The sequence below is a fragment of the Brachypodium distachyon genome, chromosome 1, assembly GCF_000005505.3.
Source record: "Brachypodium distachyon strain Bd21 chromosome 1, Brachypodium_distachyon_v3.0, whole genome shotgun sequence".
Classification (NCBI taxonomy): Eukaryota; Viridiplantae; Streptophyta; class Magnoliopsida; order Poales; family Poaceae; genus Brachypodium; species Brachypodium distachyon.
In genome coordinates this window covers 53,930,002-53,949,516 of record NC_016131.3, presented here as the reverse complement: position 1 = coordinate 53,949,516, position 19,515 = coordinate 53,930,002, and the positions used below count along the sequence as shown (strand labels likewise).

The 19,515-nt window shown below is 44.4% G+C and overlaps 1 protein-coding gene, 1 long non-coding RNA gene and 1 pseudogene across 3 annotated transcripts; 1 reads left to right on the top strand and 2 right to left on the bottom strand.

Annotated features, from left to right (window-relative positions):
• Positions 1-266: 266 nt before the first annotated feature.
• On the bottom strand, positions 267-6,486 carry LOC100829667 (probable RNA-dependent RNA polymerase SHL2). The gene is made up of 2 exons (XM_003561295.4): positions 3,608-6,486; positions 267-1,515 (listed from the first exon to the last, which is right to left on the bottom strand). The coding sequence occupies exons 1-2, from the start codon at positions 6,365-6,367 to the stop codon at positions 649-651; spliced, it is 3,627 nt and encodes a 1,208-aa protein (XP_003561343.1). The 5' UTR covers positions 6,368-6,486; the 3' UTR covers positions 267-648.
• A 1,776-nt stretch (positions 6,487-8,262) lies between these two features.
• Positions 8,263-12,697, top strand: LOC100831163. 2 transcript variants are annotated; one of them, XR_729794.3, is made up of 4 exons: positions 8,263-8,546; positions 8,942-9,090; positions 9,333-9,499; positions 12,373-12,697. It is a non-coding gene; the product is annotated as an uncharacterized LOC100831163 (long non-coding RNA). The 2 variants fall into 2 exon arrangements; XR_137709.4 differs by having other exon boundaries at positions 8,263-9,090.
• LOC100830856 lies at positions 10,186-11,760 on the bottom strand (annotated as a pseudogene).
• Positions 12,698-19,515: the final 6,818 nt, after the last annotated feature.

Here is a 19,515-nt window from a genome sequence, read left to right as displayed (position 1 = left end):
ACATGTGTGTTGCTCCAAAGACAATGTCCAGCAAACAAAATTAACAGATTAATTTCTGGCCCAACAAAAGAACCCTGAAATTAAGGTAACCTAGTGCAACCTGATTCCAGCAGATGCCTAAGTAGTTGATGCCGTCGAAAGAACTCCCAGTCTCCCAGTCTACAATCTCAATAGATCACAGCAACCAAGACAAACCATGTAGGTTCCTAGAGAAATACCAGGAACAATTACTCCTAGCTTGGACCAACACACAGAAACCCTAGATGGGAAAACCTGAAAACACATGCAGTATATTTGGTTGCCCCCATGGTCCAAGTGGGGTGTTAGTCAGCGCTTAGTGAGGCCAGATCCTTTCAAATCATTGACAGGCATGTCCACTGTCCAGTATGTGGACGTGGAGCAAATAGTCGGAAGACCTTTCTTACAATGAGCATTGGTCCCACAAAAGAAAAGCTAACCATTACAACGCGATCATATAGGCCAGGAAGAAAGTACGTGCAAATGAGTTACCAAGTTCAGCAGAAAACTAAAGTGACACGGAATGTTGACAAACTGATAAGCTATGGCAGGCATGCTTCAATGGCATTGTAAAACTGAAATGGCAGAGCGGCCTTGCGGCAATCTTGGGGTGGGAGCGTCAAGCAGACCTCATATCCTCTCAGATATGTAGGCCGCCAGCCTTTCAACAGGCTTTCGGCCTTCAGCTTTCACTCCCCCGTGGGACCTCAGCTTTATCCGCACCAAGTAATCCACCGCGATCCACGCAAAGCTAAGCCTCGCCGGTCTTTCTTCACCATCTTCATCCAGCATGGCTCTCAACTTCTCAACCCATTTGGGGTGATAGGTTACTTGGTACCATGCGGACGCCTTCCTCTCGTACAAAAGATTCTTCTCGTCATCGGTGATCTGACATTGATCTGTAAGGCTTTCAAAAACAGACCGGTACTCCTTCTGCAACGCAGCATAGGCATTCTTGATCCTCTCTCTTATCTCCCCTTGTTTCCTGCTGTTGTACTTGGGAAGGGACCACACGTGCCCTGTCACAAGCTCTGCTTCGGTGCACACCCTAGATTGATTAAGCAAAACATTCAACTGTCCTTCATAATTGCACTTGCATTCCCATGCACTTGTGAGGAAACGTGATGCACCAGGAACTTCCAGATCAGTGTCATAAAGCAGATCATTTAAGGTGCAAGCTTCTTCTGACACCAAATCACCACCAGAGGCTTCTTGGATTGACCGATAGAGTCTTCCAAGAATCTTCTCTGATTTATATGATCTTGACTCTTCTTTTAACATGAAGTCAGGGTAGATTTTTGGTCGAAGTTCCGGTGGCATTGTCACAAGTTTGCCTGTCTTAGGGAAATCCACAGCAGTTGCTGCTAGTTCAGCTAAGCGAATGCACTTCTCATCCATTGCACCATACTCACTAAGGTCAGCATGAACAACATGAGCATTGCAGATCGGACCAAGATTTTCATTTACCATGTTCTTCAAGAAAAAATCAACAATGTCCTGTTACAGGTAAATGACCATAATCTTATTAATACAAATGTAGCACAAAAATAAACATTTGATAGCTCTTCAAAAAACAATGAGATGAAATTAAGATTCCCGCAAAAAAAAGATGAAATTAAGATATAATTCATAAAGTAAATTTTTGGCTCCCAAGATCCAGTGCTCTTTAAAATTTCAAGAAGTGCATTTTGAAGGTCCAAAACTTCCAAAGCAAATTCCCACATGCAAATGTGGAAGTACAGTATGAACATGCAAAAAGTTAGTGGAAAAAAAAGTTCAAAATTGTGGGCTGCAAAAAAAAGAGTAGTTAAACTAGAAAAGATTAAGGCTCGGTTTGGCATTGCTGAACTGTGCTGCGGCTGAACTTGTTTTATAATCTGTTGTGGAAAAGTATACACGAAAGCAAGGAAAAGTTGGTTAGCCAAACACGAAAATTGTGAAAGGCGGGTGAAAAAAACAGGATTATGATAATCCACCGCAATGCCAAATGAAGCCTAATACAGCAAAGTTTTTTTTCCGACTCACAAAAATGTGCCCTTTTCCCCCATAAAAATTGCAGGTGTAAATATCCAAAAATAGAAAATAGTAATACAGCAAAGTTACTTGTTTTTATCTGGCACATAAGAGCTTTAGCCAATATGCTAAATTTGAGGAGTTGCCAACATGCACCAAATAAAACAAAAGGAATGCTGAAATACTGATCAACTGTCACTGAACTTCTACTTAAATAACTGCACTTTTATCCCCAGGACCCAATCAAATTAAACTAAAACCCAGCTGAACATGCTAGGGCTATTGAATGCTACCCTTGCAATTTCAGCTCCTACAAACTCCACATCAGACACCAAGTAACTAGCAAGCGAGTTAAGAACAGTAGCTGATGCCATAGAGGCATAGACTGTAAAGAGATATCACAGTTTTAAAGTAGATCTTGAGGGAAGATAATTTGTCATTGAATAATTGGGAAATAAAAAAACTTATGTGATGACTAACTCAGATATGACACAAAAAAAATTAGATAATGCAGATATGACAGTAAATGAACAGATTCTTTCTTAATTTGTCAATTGAATTTCTGTATCTCAAAAGTATAAATCATTTTTTTTCTCTACACAGCCTGCTTTAACTCAGTTTTATACCCTTGCAACTTTCGGGTCTTCTGTAACTAGGGATGCAAGCGGGATCCCGCTTATGTCCAGCTTCTAGGCCACTAGGAACTTTCAAGTTCAGAAATTTAGTTCAAAAATTGACTTAAGATTTAGAGACTGGCTTAGAAACGGGATATATGTTGGATCCCGCTTGCTTCCCTATCTGTAATATTTTCCCATTCCTAGAAAATAGGAACTCTTTCGCAACGAACCATCTTGAGCTCGTTTGGCTCCCATCATTGGGTCCTGGAATCCTGGAATTCATTTGGATTCCAGGAACCAACTTGTTTGGTGGAATTGGGTACAGGAATCCAATGAAGCATGCCTATACCTAACCCCAATTCCTCTCTAAAAGGCATAATTTCTCTGGATTTTTCTCTCATTCTACAAATCCATGTGGTAGACAAAAATGATTTTTTAATAAGGAATTCAAATTCAGCGAAATCAAATCCCTATCAAAAAAATTGATTTCATGTCATTTCTACCAAATGAGCTGCAATAGAATTCAGGCTATGAACCTTGAATAATGGTATTTAGACCTAGCTAGCAGTTGCTCACATTGTCTGTATTTCATGGTGATCTGGTATCCACATGAACAAATCTGGTTATAATGTCTACACAGTTAGAATGTAACTCAGAAACATTGACAGCAAAAATCCATAAATTTGGTCATCATTGTGTATCACCCCCAAAGCCCAAATCCAATATACCATGCTCATGAGCCAGATGCACTATTCAGAAAATATGTACACTGATCCTTAATTTAACAATAAATGTTTTTGAGGCAGATTTTCCGGTAATATTGCAATAATAACTTCCACAGCAAGGAAAGTAGGATATATGGACAATGGCAGCACATAACAAATACAAACACCAGAGCTAGATATTGAACAAATATCCAAGGGAGGAAATGCCAACATGCCAAAAACTGTACAACTTACATGTTGAGATACTTGGCGTTGTTGCTGTTTTGCTTCAGCAGGGGAGTAGTCCATAGGGTTCCAGCTCTTCTTGCCCGGGGGTACGAGTTTCTCATCCCATGTGACGAAGTAGAGATCCCCATCAAGGTCACTCCCAGATGCTTCATTGGGATGCGGCCTCTCACCCTTCTGCGGGAAAACCAAGCAATCAACCAGATGATGCAGTTCCGGCACATCAACTGCTTCAAGGATCCGGACATCCCCTGGATGAAGGCACGGATTCTTTGCTATTACCACTGTACCTACAATGATGTCTGTGTTCTTGTTGGCAGAGAATCTTGAGCCATGTTTCAGAAAACATCGATCAAGTGATGCAGCTGAGGCTTGAACAAAACACTGTCCTTGTTCAAGGACCCCAAGCTCATCAAGGCAGCCCATCAACCACCTACCTTTGGGCACAAATATCCTTGTTTTCTCCAAAAGATCCTGCAACTGTGCAGATCTAATAGCCAAGAGCATTCCTCTCAAGTGTGGCTCAGTTCCAGGACCAAAGCCAGCACTCAGCATGAGTGCTGCAGTGTTTCCTTGCTCAGCACAAGATGTTGTCACAACCTCAAAGGCAACATCACTATCCAACAAAATCTTGTTGAGATTAAACAGCATGGACTCCTGCATTTGTGAAAAGATATCATCCGAGACATTCAAGGATGAGAGCAATAGTATAATCTGGCGGTTTAAGAATCCTGGCTGGAACCTTGTCCAGGAGACCACCTCTAAAACAGAATGCTTAGATTCGAACTTCTTCATACTTGGCCTCAGGGATAGTCGTATCCCATTGTTATTTCCTTGCCAGACTGCTATAACACCCTTGTAGCCTGCATACCTTATCTGATAAGCAGATGGGGGACTATCCATAAGCTGCAGTTTCTCAGCGACTTCCATTGCAAGATCGGGTGTAATCTTGCCAATTCCATCAGAGAAAGTGTAGTTATTACGCTCAACGTCCTCAAGACTCTCATTGACCTCATCTGGTTTCACCATAACTGTCGCATATGTAGATGAGAAGCACTGCCCCATTCGAGCCGCATGCTTTGCTACATTCTTGCTTGTAAACCGTCCCATCCACTTCCTAATGCTTTCCACCGTAGTCTTACTGTCCTCTGCGAAGAACCAAGCTGACCTATCCCTAAGCTGGTTCGATGAGAATGCAAGGAATGAGTACTTCCTGCCACACATGTGGAAACCTTCTGTCAGAAACATCTTGACACGCTTGTACACCGCTGTCTTCTGCTGAAATGAGTTTGGCCTCAACGCCTTGACGATTGGCGCTGTATAAAAGTTCAGCACATTGTTGTTGAGCGACTGCATCCCCTCATCCATAAAGGTCACCCTCAAGAATCTATCTGCCACCTCGTGATAATGCCGTAACACACGGTTTGATAACTCTATTTGTGGAGGCAAACAAGAAGCACTGGTGGGTGTGATCACCAGCCGCCGAACCTCCACGTTGTCATCCCCAACCTTGCCACTGCGGAGAAGTTTGGGGTTGCTGGCAACCCTACGATGCGCATGCTCTAGCCTCTTGCGTGCATTAAACACTGGAAACTTGTCCCCCCAAAACTCTTTTAACGCAGCCACATTCACATCATCATCTCTTCCGCTCAGCAAACTGAGAAACTCAGGCGTGAGCTGGTGCTGATTAATGATACCCTTGTGCACCAAAGCATTCACGAGGAACAACACTGGAAACTTCAGGCCCTCGGCGTGCTGTACACAGAAGAAAAGGTCCTGCATAGGCTCCTCGAACTCTGGCTCATCACGTACCTTGAGACCCCGCCTCGGCCCTGACCACACAGTGCTCTCCACAATCAGCACCCTCTGCCCCTTCATGTACGCCAGTGCGCGGTCCATCATTATCCATTTCCGTGGCGCGACTTTGATTCTATACATCCCACAACGGCCAATGGCACCGCTCATGGTGATGTCGGTAGTCCGTATCCACGGGTCATCATCATCGAGCAGGTCGAACGGCACAGACACATGGATGTCATCATCAGCTGTGCGGTAGTACACCCGCGGTGCGGCTGTGAGCCGGAGAAGCAGGGAACAGTCGTTCCGGTACACCCGGACCGCAGCAACGTCGCCCACCGAGAACTCAAGCTTAACGTCGCAGCCCATGACTGGGACCTCACGGTATCCGGGAAAAGCGAAGGCGGTGTCGCGGGTGAAGATGAGCCGGCAGCAGGCGTCGAAGGGGTCGACCAAAAACTCGAGCCCTGCAGCCGGTCCGCGCCAGGCGGCGAGAAAGGCTTCGGGCGCCTCGTCCCCTGGTGCGAGGAAGGAGCCAACCTCCAGGACCGCGTCGGCGAACCGGAAAGGCTTGATGTTCTGGCGGCGGGACGCGCGGAGGGAGCTGTCCGAGGCGGAGGCGATGAGGAGGGGCTTCCCGCCGAAGAGGAGCTCGGATTTCCCCGCTGCATCGGTGGCGCGGCGTGCGGCCTCCGGGCGCGCGAAGTGGACGAAGGCGTGCGGGGGCACGCGGTCGTAGGGCGGCGGCGGGGCCCCGGAAGCAGATGCAGTGGAGCGCAGGAAGTCGGGGAAGGAGTCTGGCGGCGTCCAGGAGGTCTTGACGCGGCATCGCCAGACCAGGCCGGCCTCGTACTCCAGGAAGTCGGCGAGTTCGCTCGCCGAGACGCCGGCCCCAAATCCGCCCAGGCTCACCTGCGTCGTCACCAGGTCGCCCGGCGCCGGCTCCGGCGCGCCGCCGCCCAGCGATCCCATGGCTGGGTTGGGTATGCGGAGATCAACCCGGTTGATTTTTGTGGGTAATTTGGAGGCAGGAGGGGTTTAACCGTCGTGAGGGGATAAACAGAACACAGTTTACCCTTCCTCTTCTCTTTTGCTGCGGTGCGAAAAGAAGGGAGCAACTTCATGGAACAGATAAAGAGGAGAAAAAATTAATTTGATGGTATAAATGTACTTTGATATTGGTTTCAATGCTGTGATTTTGTTGGTACCGATGCATGTTGGAGCCGAAACTTGAATTAGTGCAACATTTTTTCTGTATTTTTTTGTTTTCGGAAACGGAGATGTTCTTGGCGTATCTGTAACTGAAGCACTCCTTCCGTCCAACAAAATATGTCTAAAGTTTGTCAAAATTTGAATGTATCTAAACATTAAACATGACTTAGTGTAAAAATGCATTCAAATTTAGTCAAAGTTGAGACATTTTTTATTGGACAGTGAGAGTACTAATCTATTTTGTTTTCTCACACAAGTTGGTAGCACTACAAATGAGAGAGGCATGAACACCAGTAACCGACAACTGTCAACGTAGACTAGAATCACCACGTGCAAGGGCGGAGGCAGAAAATATGTACCATAAGGAGAACCAGGAAAGAAAATGTGATTATTAGACAGGGCCAAAACACAAAATACATAGACTATTGTGTAACTATGCAGTGACCTAAGAAGAATTTACAAAAATATTGGTCCCCCTAGCTCCGCCAATAACCACATGGACGTGTTGTTGGACATTTGAGCGTGTGTATTGTACCCGAAGGCCGAGCATGTCTCTCGTGCCTAGAGATGTATTTTCTTTCTGATGGCTTTCATGTGCGCTCATGTGTCATAGGCCATCTCCAATGACAAAGAGTTCAGGATAAAGTTTGTAAGGCACAAGCAACATAGTATAATTATGTCTTCGCAAAAGAAAAGATAGTATTATTATCAAGTTAACACCTAACTATGTAGGATGGTATTGCAAAAACTGGTGTTTCGATTGCATATATTGTTCGCGCCGTGGATGCATGTCCAGTGATTGCTTGTTAAATGTTTTTTTGTCGATAATTGCGTCAAGTTAGATAATATCGGTTCTCCCGTTGAAAGCTACGGGAAAGCACTTATGCGCACAGTTCTTTGACACTGACGCGTTTACTAAAAACTTTTACCTTAGATGCTAATAGTCAGAAAAATTCAGGCTTCCAAGTTGCTATTTAATGATATGCTATTTGCTTGCTAATTTACTGCATGATGCTTGTGTGCAATGGTTTTGTTATAGTTCAGATTAGAAACTGAAGATACGCTAGATTTTAGGCTTGATGTTATGGTTTTGATCATTTAGCTAGGGTAGGTCTAAACACTGGGCTTACACTTCTCTACCTTAGCAATGTGAAATCAGAGATTGAAAGTTTAATCTTTAGAGTGAGAAAGCACGAAATACAACAGCAATTGTTGCACCAATCAAATGTGGTCTCTTTTACCCTTTTGTTAGTTCGCCTATTTTGTCAAAGACTGTTGTTACTCGTTCAATGTTTGATCCGCGCTTGCCACTTTTCAAGTGCTGCTTATGATAACGACCAAGCATTAGAATTAGCATTTCGTTTGTGTGGACATTTGGTTGACCATTAATTAAGTTAGCTGAATCCTCGCAATGTGCAGACAACAGAGGTATGCCATTGGGATGAACTGAAATGATTTGGCATGCCATGTTTAATCTTTAGAATTGTCTAAGAATAAAACGAGACAGATTTAAATCATTTGGACAATTAGCTTTGTGCCGGGCCGGGCACAACGCCACAACCGGGCCAAGCCCGCCGGTCTTCCAGCTTTGCGGAAAAGCCCGGCCCGTTGGCCACCTATAATCCATACCCGGGCCGGCTGACGTCATTACGGCCGGTTTCAGTTCCCGACCGCGTCTCTTGCTCGGTCGCTCTCTTTGGCCTCTGGTTAACGGGAACTTCGCCGGCCTTCCCCTCCGTGACGCCGCCGTGCGCCGCGCTGGCCGGTTAGAGGGGGCGGGGGAGCGAGGGAGGATGATCTACACGGCTATATACACGTTCTTCTACCTGACGGACGAGCAGCTGCCGGACTCGCCGTCGCGCAAAGATGGGATCGACGAGGCCTCCCTCCGCGTCCACGGCTGCGACGTCACCCAGGAGAGCGGCATCCTCCTCAAGCTGTATCCCTTTTCCTCCCCTGTCCCTCGCCTCTCGTTTGTGCCCAATTTTCGAAGTTCCTAGGGTTTGGTGATAAGCCTGGTTGGGAGGACCAGGTGGAAATTGAGCTCGTTAAAATGCAATTTCGCATTAGGTTTAGGACTAAATACCGATGTTTGATTTGTTAGTTGCGCTGCCGAATTGTCCCTTGTTTAGTAAGGAAATTGCAAATAGATCTATGCTTTACTTGGGTTTGGGTGTCTGTGCGCATTGTAGGTGTCTGTCCTGTTTAATCGTTTTTACTGCAAGAAATCATTCGCACGATTTACTGCTAATGTATATAGGTTTGTATCCAGTTTACTCTAGCCGAACCATTCTCAGACTCTTCTGAGCTGAGCTTGTTTATTTGTTCTTCCAGAGGGTTGCTGCTAGTTGTGTCTGGCTAGCTGGAAAGTTGGGATAGAGTCCAAGGAGATCCAAGCATATTGTATTTGTCTAATTGTCTTCCACAGAATGGAATGCAGGAGATAAAACCGGCGAATAGAATTCTTGGACGTATTTTCAACGGTATGTTTTGTTCAAATAACCAGAACTCTGTCCCCCTTTCCTTTTCTTCGAAACATTTGTACAGTCATGTACTTGTTTAATATCCATGGCATGAAGAATTCAAAACTTGCATTAACCTCTCTATCCTAGGTTTTTGCATTACCACTGCTGTATCCTATATAATAGCTGCTTTAATTTTTCAGTATATATGTTTTCTTCTACATATAGCTAATTGAAAGCTGCTTGTCTCATCTTTGTTGCAGAAATATACAGAACTGAGGCATGATCCCATAAGGACCAAACGTCATCTGTTGAAGGAGATGAGGTTTATTTGCCATGTTGAGCACCCTCACAAGTTCATCTCGAACTAACTTGTAACACTCGAAGCTCCTGAACTGACAAAAGAAGCATGGAACCTAGCCAATGATAGGTACTCGTTTGATCCTGGATTCTCTTATCTATACTACTTACAAAGATTTGAGCTGGTGTGCAGTTCACTCCTATCCACTCAATACTTACATGTGGGACCATGACTCTTAGTAAAGAATATAGGCATCTTTCATTCTCTTATGCACTACACAATGTCTTGCCAAAGTTGTAGTTGCTATAGTTGAAAAAAAAACAGTAAGACCATACAAAAGAAAGGTCCATGCTAAACACCAATACATAATTTTCAACAACATTGCAAACTGCTGTCGGTCTGCCACAGCACTGTATGAGTGGAATACCATGTTCAGGTAGTAATATCTTAACAAAAGATAACTATTCACCATGCATACTTGAGAAATATAACCATTATACAGAGTCAGCAGTGACTATTTGAGATTCGAGTATATGCCAAAACATTGTGGGAAATGATGCTTGCATCAGATGTGCTCCTGAGTATATTAGTATAAATTTTTTTTGGTGAAGAGAAAAGTAGCAGAGGATACTAAACTAACTGTACAGAAGGTCTATAAGACTGAGAAATACTACTCAACATAATGACCAACTGACTACATTTTAGAATTCTACATAACGAAAAGCACCAGAAGGATCTTCTTTAGTGAAGCTATTGTTCTGTAACTAGGAATGGATGCCAGTATTCTTTGCAGATGCTCTTTCCTTAATAAGATATAGTGGTGGTACACACGTGTACAGTGGAAGCAATCTTAGGACTATGCAAATGTGCACGGTACGTATTAGCTACTGCATGGACTCTGTAGTTTAGGCAGTTCCAGACATCCTCCGTCTCTTGTACCTGACCATCACCTTTCCCTTCGGCCCCGGCATGACCACATTCCAGTCCGTCTCTGGGAATGGTGACACCAGCTCTAGCTCAAAGTTCCTCAGTAAATGGCTCCACATTACCATGATCTGCATGTAGGCGAACGCCTCACCGACGCAGGCGTGCCGCCCACCGCCAAAGGCCGTGTACGAGAAGGCACCGCCGGCCTTGTCCTCCTCTCTGCCGGGGCCAAACCGATCCGGGTCGTATCTCTCCAGCTCCCTGTAAATGTGCGGCAGACGGTTGTGGATCACCAGCAGGTTCGCCACCGCGTGCCCTGCCGGTACCTCGAGCTCATCCTGGCCTTCTTCCCCGGTCCGCACCACGAAGCTGCGGCGCGCGTGGCGCATCAGCATCATCCCATGTGGGTGCAGCCATAGTGCCTCCTTGACACAGCGGCGGAGCGCGCCCATCTCTTGCAGGACCTCGTAGTCCACTCGGTCTCCGTGCTGCTCCATAATTCACTCCTGCTCGCGCATGGCAGCACGTAGGTGCTTGGCGTTGGTGGGCGCGAGCAGGCGCGCTCCGGTCCACGTGCTCGTGCTGGAGCTCGTGTGCTGTCCCGCGAAGAGTGCCGAGACGATCAGGCCCATGACCTCCGTCTCCGTCGTGGCGCGGCCGTCTCTGTACCGAGATTCGATCAGGCACTGCAGCATGTCATTGTCGTCAGAGCCACAGCTTTTATCAGCGCGGGACCTGACGATCTCGGAGAAGATATCACCGAGCCTAGCACGCGCCCTGTCACGGCGGCGGTGCGCCGGGATCGGCAGCCGCGGGAGCAGGATGGTGATGAGGCGCATACCGTCACTGAGTTCGCCCAGGAGCGTCGCCACCTCGCCCAACGCCTTCCCCCGGACCTCCTCGCCGAACAAGCACCGGGTAGCCACCAGGGTCACCAGCTGCTCTAGCTCGTGTTTCAAATCAACCGTGCCGGATTGCCCCCATCTCCCAAAGAATTCCTCGACTTCACCAACCATGAGGCCGGCGTAGGTCCTCAGCTTCGCTGGCTTCATGGCGTCACCAAAGAAACGGTACTGCTCATGCCGAGTGGCGTAATCCACGTCAAAGGCAACGCCTGGACCGAAGGTTGGAACGGTGAACCGGGAAACTTAGTCTTGACTGATCTCTGAGTTCAACCCTTGGTAGAAATGTCTGGATGCTTCTGGTCCAACCAGGAAAGTCATCTTCAGGTGAAACAGGGACAATGTGAACACACTGCCCATCTTTGCGTAGCAATCGTTGATCACTTGGAGAGGGCCCTTCGTGAGAAGCGCCGGTATAAGCCCCAAGAAGCTAGAAACAGGTGGAGGGCGCCCTCTTTTGGTGGTCGGAACTGCAGATCTTATTCCTCTTGCTATCTTGGTCAATATGATTATTATTGATGCAACCAAAATAGGAGCAAACACGAATGTTGCTATTTCCATGTTGGCAATCCGGCTAGGACTAATTGGTAGTGCTGTGTGACCTGTAAAACACATGGTAAAGGTGAGTGAAGTTACTGCTAGGATTTCATTTAGTTGAATTTGAATTCCAGATTCAAAAGTCATGTTTCTCTGTCACATGGATTTGTCAAATGGGAAACAATTCTAGAGAAATGATGGCTTTTAGATATGAATTGTGATTAGTTATAGTGTGTTTCATGGAATTTCATATTGAATTCCTGTATTCAATTTCGCGCCAGTCAAACAAGTTGGCATGGCAAAATGTTGACAAGGCAAAAGTTGCCAAATTTATGTGAAGTAGTTGCTTATGTGTTGGCATGTATGTGGTTTGGAGAAATTGTGTGGAAATTATGAAGGATGCAATTTCTGTAGGCAAATATCCTTTAGGGAAATTTGGTTTACATGAATTAAACTCTATAGATTGGTTCCCTTTTCTTCACATCATTTTCCTAATGGATTTTTCTTCGCATTGGATATGATTTCAGATGCATGCCATCTCATTCCTATCATTTTTCTGTTCCTATGATATTCTTATTCTATGAACTAAATAAAGCCTTAATAAAATCCAAATTTCAATTGTTTATCGATGTATAGGCGTGGCAAGGTGGGGCAATAGACCTCTAAGACTCAATGCGATATAAAGGGGACGGAGAACCAAGCGTGTATCTACAGAGGAAATGAGACCACCAACGTGATGTTATGCGTCACAAGTTCTGTTTATTATTTCAGGAGCCAAAACTAGCTTCCACGCTTCTACCTATGATGGTTAGCATTTATAGTAATTTGCTTCCGTTTTCACGTTTGTTTTGAATGGAATGGCGAGCTGGTTCGAATATTATTCGTGCAGTTGTTGACACTTGTTGCCTTGGGCAAACAAAAAAGGTTTGTCCTATGCCAAACTAATACGAGTTTAGAGAAAGTCCTAGCATTTACAGCACCAAAAGAACATTATTAGATCATTATGAAATTCACTTTTATGTCTGCTTATTTGATATTTTGGTACTAACAATATTTTTCCCATAAATTTAATAAATTTATAAATATAACTTAGGACAAACCTACAAAATACCTTATATTATAAAGATGAGGGAGAGTACTAAACCCCACATGAATGAGTAAGGCGGAATGAAAAAAAAAAACGATTAGTACTCCCTGCGATCAATAATAAGTTTCTCAGATTTTGTATTAACTTGTACAAAGATGTACTTCCTGCGTCCCGAATTAACTGACGTGGATTTGTATAAGAATCTATATAAATCCACATTAGTTAATTTGGGATGGAGGGAGTACTAAATTGGAGACACTTATTATGAATCGGAAGGAATATGATGTATCAGGTACACATAAAATTAGTGATTTAGCCCGTAAAAACATGGCAAAGTGAGTGCAGTTATATTACTCCTTTGTTATATTACTCCTTTCTATTCAAACTGTTGTCCACAGTGGATTTGTCTACTTAAGTCAAACTTCCATAAGTTTAACCGACTTTATAGAAAAAAGTATCAACAAATACATTACTCCTAAATAAGCGCACCATGAAAGTGTAGTTGCTAACAGATATAATGATGCTAAATTGGTGGGAGGGACAGCAGAGCTTACAGCTAAAAATCAAGGTGTGTGTTTATGTATGTGGTAGCTGCTTGTACTCACTCTCGAGGGAGTTGTCCAAACTAGAGTGACCAAAATGCAAGATGTGTTGGAACTTGGAACTACGTACTTGCCCAGCTTTGAGCTAAGAAAGAGCCATGTAGCAAGATTGAATAAGGGATGGAGAACCATGCGTGTATTTATAGAGCCATGCGTCACAAATAATTGTACGTATACATACATTATACATATCAGAGTTAACTCGAATAATTATACGTATTACAGTGTACTATTTGAACGCACGTACAGCTCCATGTAGACTTTAAACGTTAACGTATGGCTGTGGCATGGCTTCTGAGTTCGGTCCGTCCCGTGCCGACAGGGTCGCCCTGACTTGGCTGTGGCACGAGGTAGTTATCGCGGACCTGGTACCTGTATATACTTGTAGGTGCACTACAAGCCATGAATCCTCTATATCGTCTTGGAATAATCAAGTTCGTACTTGCATTGGTTATCTAGAACTCTAGAAGGGATGAAGTGTCCGTCCGGCTAGTTTTCTTTGTTGAAGCTTCTAATCGGGGGTGCGCCTTCCCACTAGCGGGAGTCCGTCCGGTTTGTGTATCGGGATATGAGTCAGGCGAGTCAGGTAGGGTTGTCCTATGTCAAACTCATACAAATTTGACGAAATTTTCAGAAAAAGTCCTACATTGACAACAGCAAACTAACATTATTTATTAGATACGTTATGAGATACACTTTTATATATGTGTGTGCTTATTTGGTATTGTAGGTACTAATATCTTTTCCTGTAAATTTAGTCAAACTTAAATAAAAATTTAAATTTAAATTAGGACAAACCTAGAATCCCTTATATGAAATGAGGGAGCGCTAAGAATTACCCCCCACATAAATGAGTAAGACGGAATGAACAAAAAAACGATTAGTAAGATGCATCGGGTCTAATGAACTACTCCGTACATTGTTAGCGGAAGCATTGGTATTTTTTCCTACAAAGTCAGTCGAACTTACATAAATTTAAACATAGAGTGCAAAGTAATTTGAATAGGAAGGGAGTAGTTTGTTTGAATCTTAAATGTTAGTCAATGAGATGGGCCTTGGATGCACATCAAGCAGCGAAAAAAGGGTTTTAAAACAAATGACAACTAGAGGGGAAGAAGTCCTCTACACTTTCCAAATATTAGGCTAGGCAATATTTTGGTTATGATTTTGCTTATTTAAGATTTGGCCAATGTTGACAATAAAAGTGAACTAGAGTTGGTCATGGATAATTGGCTTACCATAATTTATTAACCATCCAAACAAGAGCCAATTTTTTTGTCATGACAAAAATATTGGTAAGGTTGGGCTTGGTCATCAAGCAAACACACTCTTTTTTTTGAGAGAGGAACGCAGACATTCCATTAACTTGCAGGCACCGTAAAATCACCGACCGCTAGACGAATTACATCACTCGGGAAAGCATCAAGCCATAAAGAAGGTCCGGCCTGATCACTCCTCGAGCTAAACGCCGCCAGCACATGCGCTGGTTTATTACAATCACGCTTGCAATAGACAGTACGAAACTCGATAAAACCAACAGTTAACAGATACTTGGCTTCTCTAAACATGGCACCAAGAGGTGCAGCATCATACTCTGGAGAAGAGAGAGCTCGATGTAGGATTTGACAGTCCGTCTCAACAATGATCTTCCCCATTCCCATCTGTTCGGCATACAAAATACCTCGGATGAGGGCCTCCGCTTCAGTCTGTAGAGCTTCAGACGCACTTGCAATACGGCCAGCAGCAGCGAACATGATATCACCGACTTCATCATGAGCAATTACACCCCAACCTCCACGGCCAGTAGCTGCATTATAAGACCCGTCAATGTTTAATTTAATGAAACCCTCTTGTGGCCGTTGCCAAGCACAAACACCTCGTTCACTCGTGCTCTTCTTCCTGATGAAAACTTCAGTCCACTCAGTACAGTAGTGTCTCACAGAGAACTGAAATTCATCAACACTAGAGAGAAGTTGTCCCCTGTTAGCCTTATTTCTCTCCGTCCACTAGTGCCACAGGAATGCAAAGATAGGGATAGCTTTCTCCATGGAGAGCTGCGTGATCAGATGCCCCACTTCCATAGCCGAAGAGCATGCAAGGAGAGCCTGACGATCGTTATCCATATTTAGGGCCTGCCATCTCTTCTTTACTTCTGAGCAATGAAAAAACAAATGGTTTCCATTTTCGAAGAGCCTCTTGCAGACAACGCACCTGGTATCCACCAGTTTCACCTCCTCTTCGTTCAATGTTAATCCGCAGTGGGTGAGAATTTTGACAGAAACGCCAGAGAAAATGGTGTACTTTAGGGGGACATGCAAGCCGCCAGATATTCCTCCAGACATTCTGCTGCCATTCTCTTTGGCCGCCAGCACCCGAGCTCTCTGCACGCTCCTTCCTCAGCGAAGAATAAAAGTGCACCTTATAAGCAGACTTCACCGAGAACTTGCCCTTTGTATCATAATGCCAGGCAACAAAGTCATCAGAGTCTTAATATTAAGGAGTTGTCAACGCCTACGGAGAAAGTGTGGAGACTCAAATTAGTATCTCGGCTAGTGAGCTAACACACATGGCAGGACTAAAATCTGAGCTCGCCGAAAAGAAGTTCGTGAAGACCATAGGAGAAAGAGGAACAATGACCTTTACACATTTTATAAAGAAGAAATGGTACCGCTCCAGGGTCTAGGGATGGCAATGGGTAGGGTATGGATGGGTACAACCCACTTCTGATCAAAGTTGTATCCACACAAAAAAAATTACATATATATCCATTTCAATATCCAGGGATACAAACAGTACCATACCCCTTGGGTACTCTATACCTAATTGGTATCAATGGATACACAATATAGAATTTGCATCATAAATAGAGAAACAAGATTAAAATTTACTCACTCCGTCCCATATTAAGCGACAAAATATTACATGTATCTAGACGCTTTTTAGGTATACATACATTTATATTTGAGCAAATTTAAGTCACTTAATATGAGACGGAGGGAGTGGCTTTTAACCATCACAACCTGTTACGTCGCAACTTCAATGACAAAATGATACAAATAGCTGAAGTTTAACGTTATATAGGGTTTGGAGTATGTTGTACACGTTGTAAGTTGTAACCAACTTGTATTTTTATTTATTTATTTTACTTAGGTATCGTCCATGTGCACAATTTTATACTCGTATCCTACCCATATATTTTGAGGTTATAACCCATGGGTACAAAATCTCTGCCAGATCCCATGTTTTCGGGTAGGGTACCATATCTATGGGCAGAGCTGCCATCCCTGCCCAGGGTTGGGGAAGGGCGGATCTACATGTAAGGCTGTGGGGGCAGCTGGCCTCACTAGCTTGTTTCTTTGAATCTCTTTATACCAAACCTACGATATAGAGAGGTTGCCCACACTCTCAATTGTTTAGCTTGCTCAGTGGACATCCTTGCCCCTTCTCAATTTTTATCCTGGGTTTGCCCATGGGGTTGGAACTGCGTAGATCGGAATTGAACATGCAATCCCGCAAAAATACGGCGAGACTTGCCACGGGAACTATATGATCGATCAGCAAAAAATGAATGTTATTCATGGACAAAAAAGAGGCAACTTAAGTATATCTAAAAAAGTACTCACTCTGATCCTAAATTCTTGACTCAAATTTGCCCAAATATGAATGTATCTATTCTTAAAAAGCGTCTAGATACATGTAATATTTCGACAACAATTTAAGAACGGAGGGAGTAACAATTTGTGTTATTCCCGTGGAATATAAATAGCAATAGTTCTATCTTCAAAATAACCGTTGTCATCAAAGCCAATACCGCATCGATATAGGAAGCAACAATTCCAGTGCTCTCTATAGTTCAAATTTTATGAAAATCAGTTTCTTGTAGTGTTAGTATAGATGCATACTACATATCTGTACATCCCAAATTTGTTATTTTTGTACACACCACAGATCAATGTATCTTTACACGAAAATGTACAGATATGTAGTATACGTCTATACTAACAGTACCAAAAAAGTTCAGATTTTTTTTTAAACTGATTTTCATGAAGTTTCAACTATAGGGAACACTGGATCTCGAGAACCAAAGTGGGTTTTCGGTCGGGGGGCAGCTTACAGCTAAAAGGCGTATGTGTAGCTGCTTGCACTTCACTCTCCAGGCATCGAAACTGAGATCAGCAAGATGAGTTGGAACTACTTGCCCAGCATTAAGCCAAGACTGAAAGATACCTGCTCATGTAAAAGATCGAATGATGGATGTAGAACCATGCGTGTATTTAGAGAGATACTCCAGTAGAAAACTGACGTGATGCCTTGCGTCACAAATATTTATACGTATACATTACACATATTAGTATTCTAATTTTACAGGGTACCATTTGAACACACAGCTCCATGCATATAGACTTTAAACATATGGCTGTGGCATATATGGCTTGTGAGTTTGGTCCGTCCCGACGGGGGTCGACTTGACTTGACTGTACGTGGTTCCGGAGGTCGTACTCGAAGGACGACAAGGCAAGGCTGGCCGCTAACCTGCCGGACAGGGCACAAGGTCGCACCCCGTCGCTCGCGTTGGTATATACTTGCACTGCACTACAGATCGTATATATAAATCACCTGCAAAACTCGCTCTTCAAGTTCGTACTTGGTTATCTAGAAGGGATGTGTAGGGTCCGGTTAGAAGCACGTCCTGTTTGTGTATCCCCTCCAGCGAGAGTCCGGTTTGTGTATCTATCGGGATATGAGTCAGGGGAGTCAGTCCCGTGGAGACTATTCTGCAGAGGTAGCCAGTGTCGAAGCAGAGAATACAGAGGTGTATATGGTGTACTGCCAAAACGTCTTATGTTTTTCTTTTGTGAGAAAGCCAAGGCCATATATTAAAATCAACCAATTCTTACAGAACCGTTTTTGAAGTAAAAAAAATTACACGCAAGTTCTTATAGGTAAACGTCGTTGTTTTCCTCCTGCACTCGCCGGTGGCACGCCATGAGCCGGATCACGTTAGAACCAGGAAACCGTTGTTGACGTAGCAGCCGGGAAATCGCCGGTCGGAGCCAGAAGACGCCGGTGACAAATGAGAAACAGACCACCGTCCCGGAGAAGAAAACGACGAAGAGGGTTGGATGACCATTCCAGATCCGGTCAGACGGATCCGAGAAGATCTGGCCGCACTAACTCCACGTTGGGAAATCTCATCTGCAAAACACAAAGACCTGGCCGCAATAACTTCACGATGAAGATCGGAGTTTGTTTTCTTGTTTTTCTATGAGAAATACCCTTTTGGTTAGCCTTTTCTTTTATTTTTCACCGCAGAAGCAAGAAGCAGAGCAAACCAAACACACCCTAAACAATACCCTTCAGTAATCGTGGAGTACACGTATTTTAGACACCCCTGGGCGGGGGAAGGACACCTGGACACCACCGGACACAGGGTGGATGAAGCTCAACGTTGATGCAAGTTTTATCGAACAGACCAAGAATGCTTGGTGGGGAGCTGCCCTCAGATCGAGTGATGGCGAAGTGATTGCCTCTGCCTGGGGTGCAAGTGGCGGATGCAATTCGGCTGCGGAAGCTGAGGCAATGGCAGCCAGAAACGGCATTGTGTCCCTTCAGCGCTTCGCTTCGCCGAGCCTCCAGGTTGAATCCGACTGTAAGTTCCTTATATCTTGTATGCAGGAGCCAGGGACAGACCGGACGGCCTTTTGGTTCATCACCCAGGAGGAGGCTTGTGATGCGTTGTCACTGCTCCACCGCCACAAGTGCACTTGGGTGAATCGCACAGGGAACTCTCTTGCCCATGAATTAGCTTCCTTTGCTAGGAACAATGGATCTGATGGGATCCTCGAACGCGATATCCCTGGGCCTGTCCGGGCGTCGCTTGATCAAGTGTGTAATACTGGGAGGTTAATGGAATCTATTTCCTTCAAAAAAAAAAAACGGTCTGACATATCAATCCCGGAACAGTACAGATCGCTCGAACTGATGCAACAACTGGGCTGAAGTCCAACACTCTGGACAATGGGCTGAAGCTACACTCTGGAGCAATGGGCTCACACTTACCAGAGCAGCAACTGGGTTTAATCCGAACCA

What these genes read in the sequence shown, in the direction of transcription:
- LOC100829667 (XM_003561295.4), bottom strand. Translation starts at nt 6,367, where the DNA reads ATGGGATCGCTGGGCGGCGGCGCGCCGGAGCCGGCGCCGGGCGACCTG. An exon ending in AACGCCAAGTATCTCAACAT is followed by an intron (nt 1,516 to 3,607) that starts GTAAGTTGTACA and finishes TACCTGTAACAG; the next exon opens with GACATTGTTGATTTTTTCTT.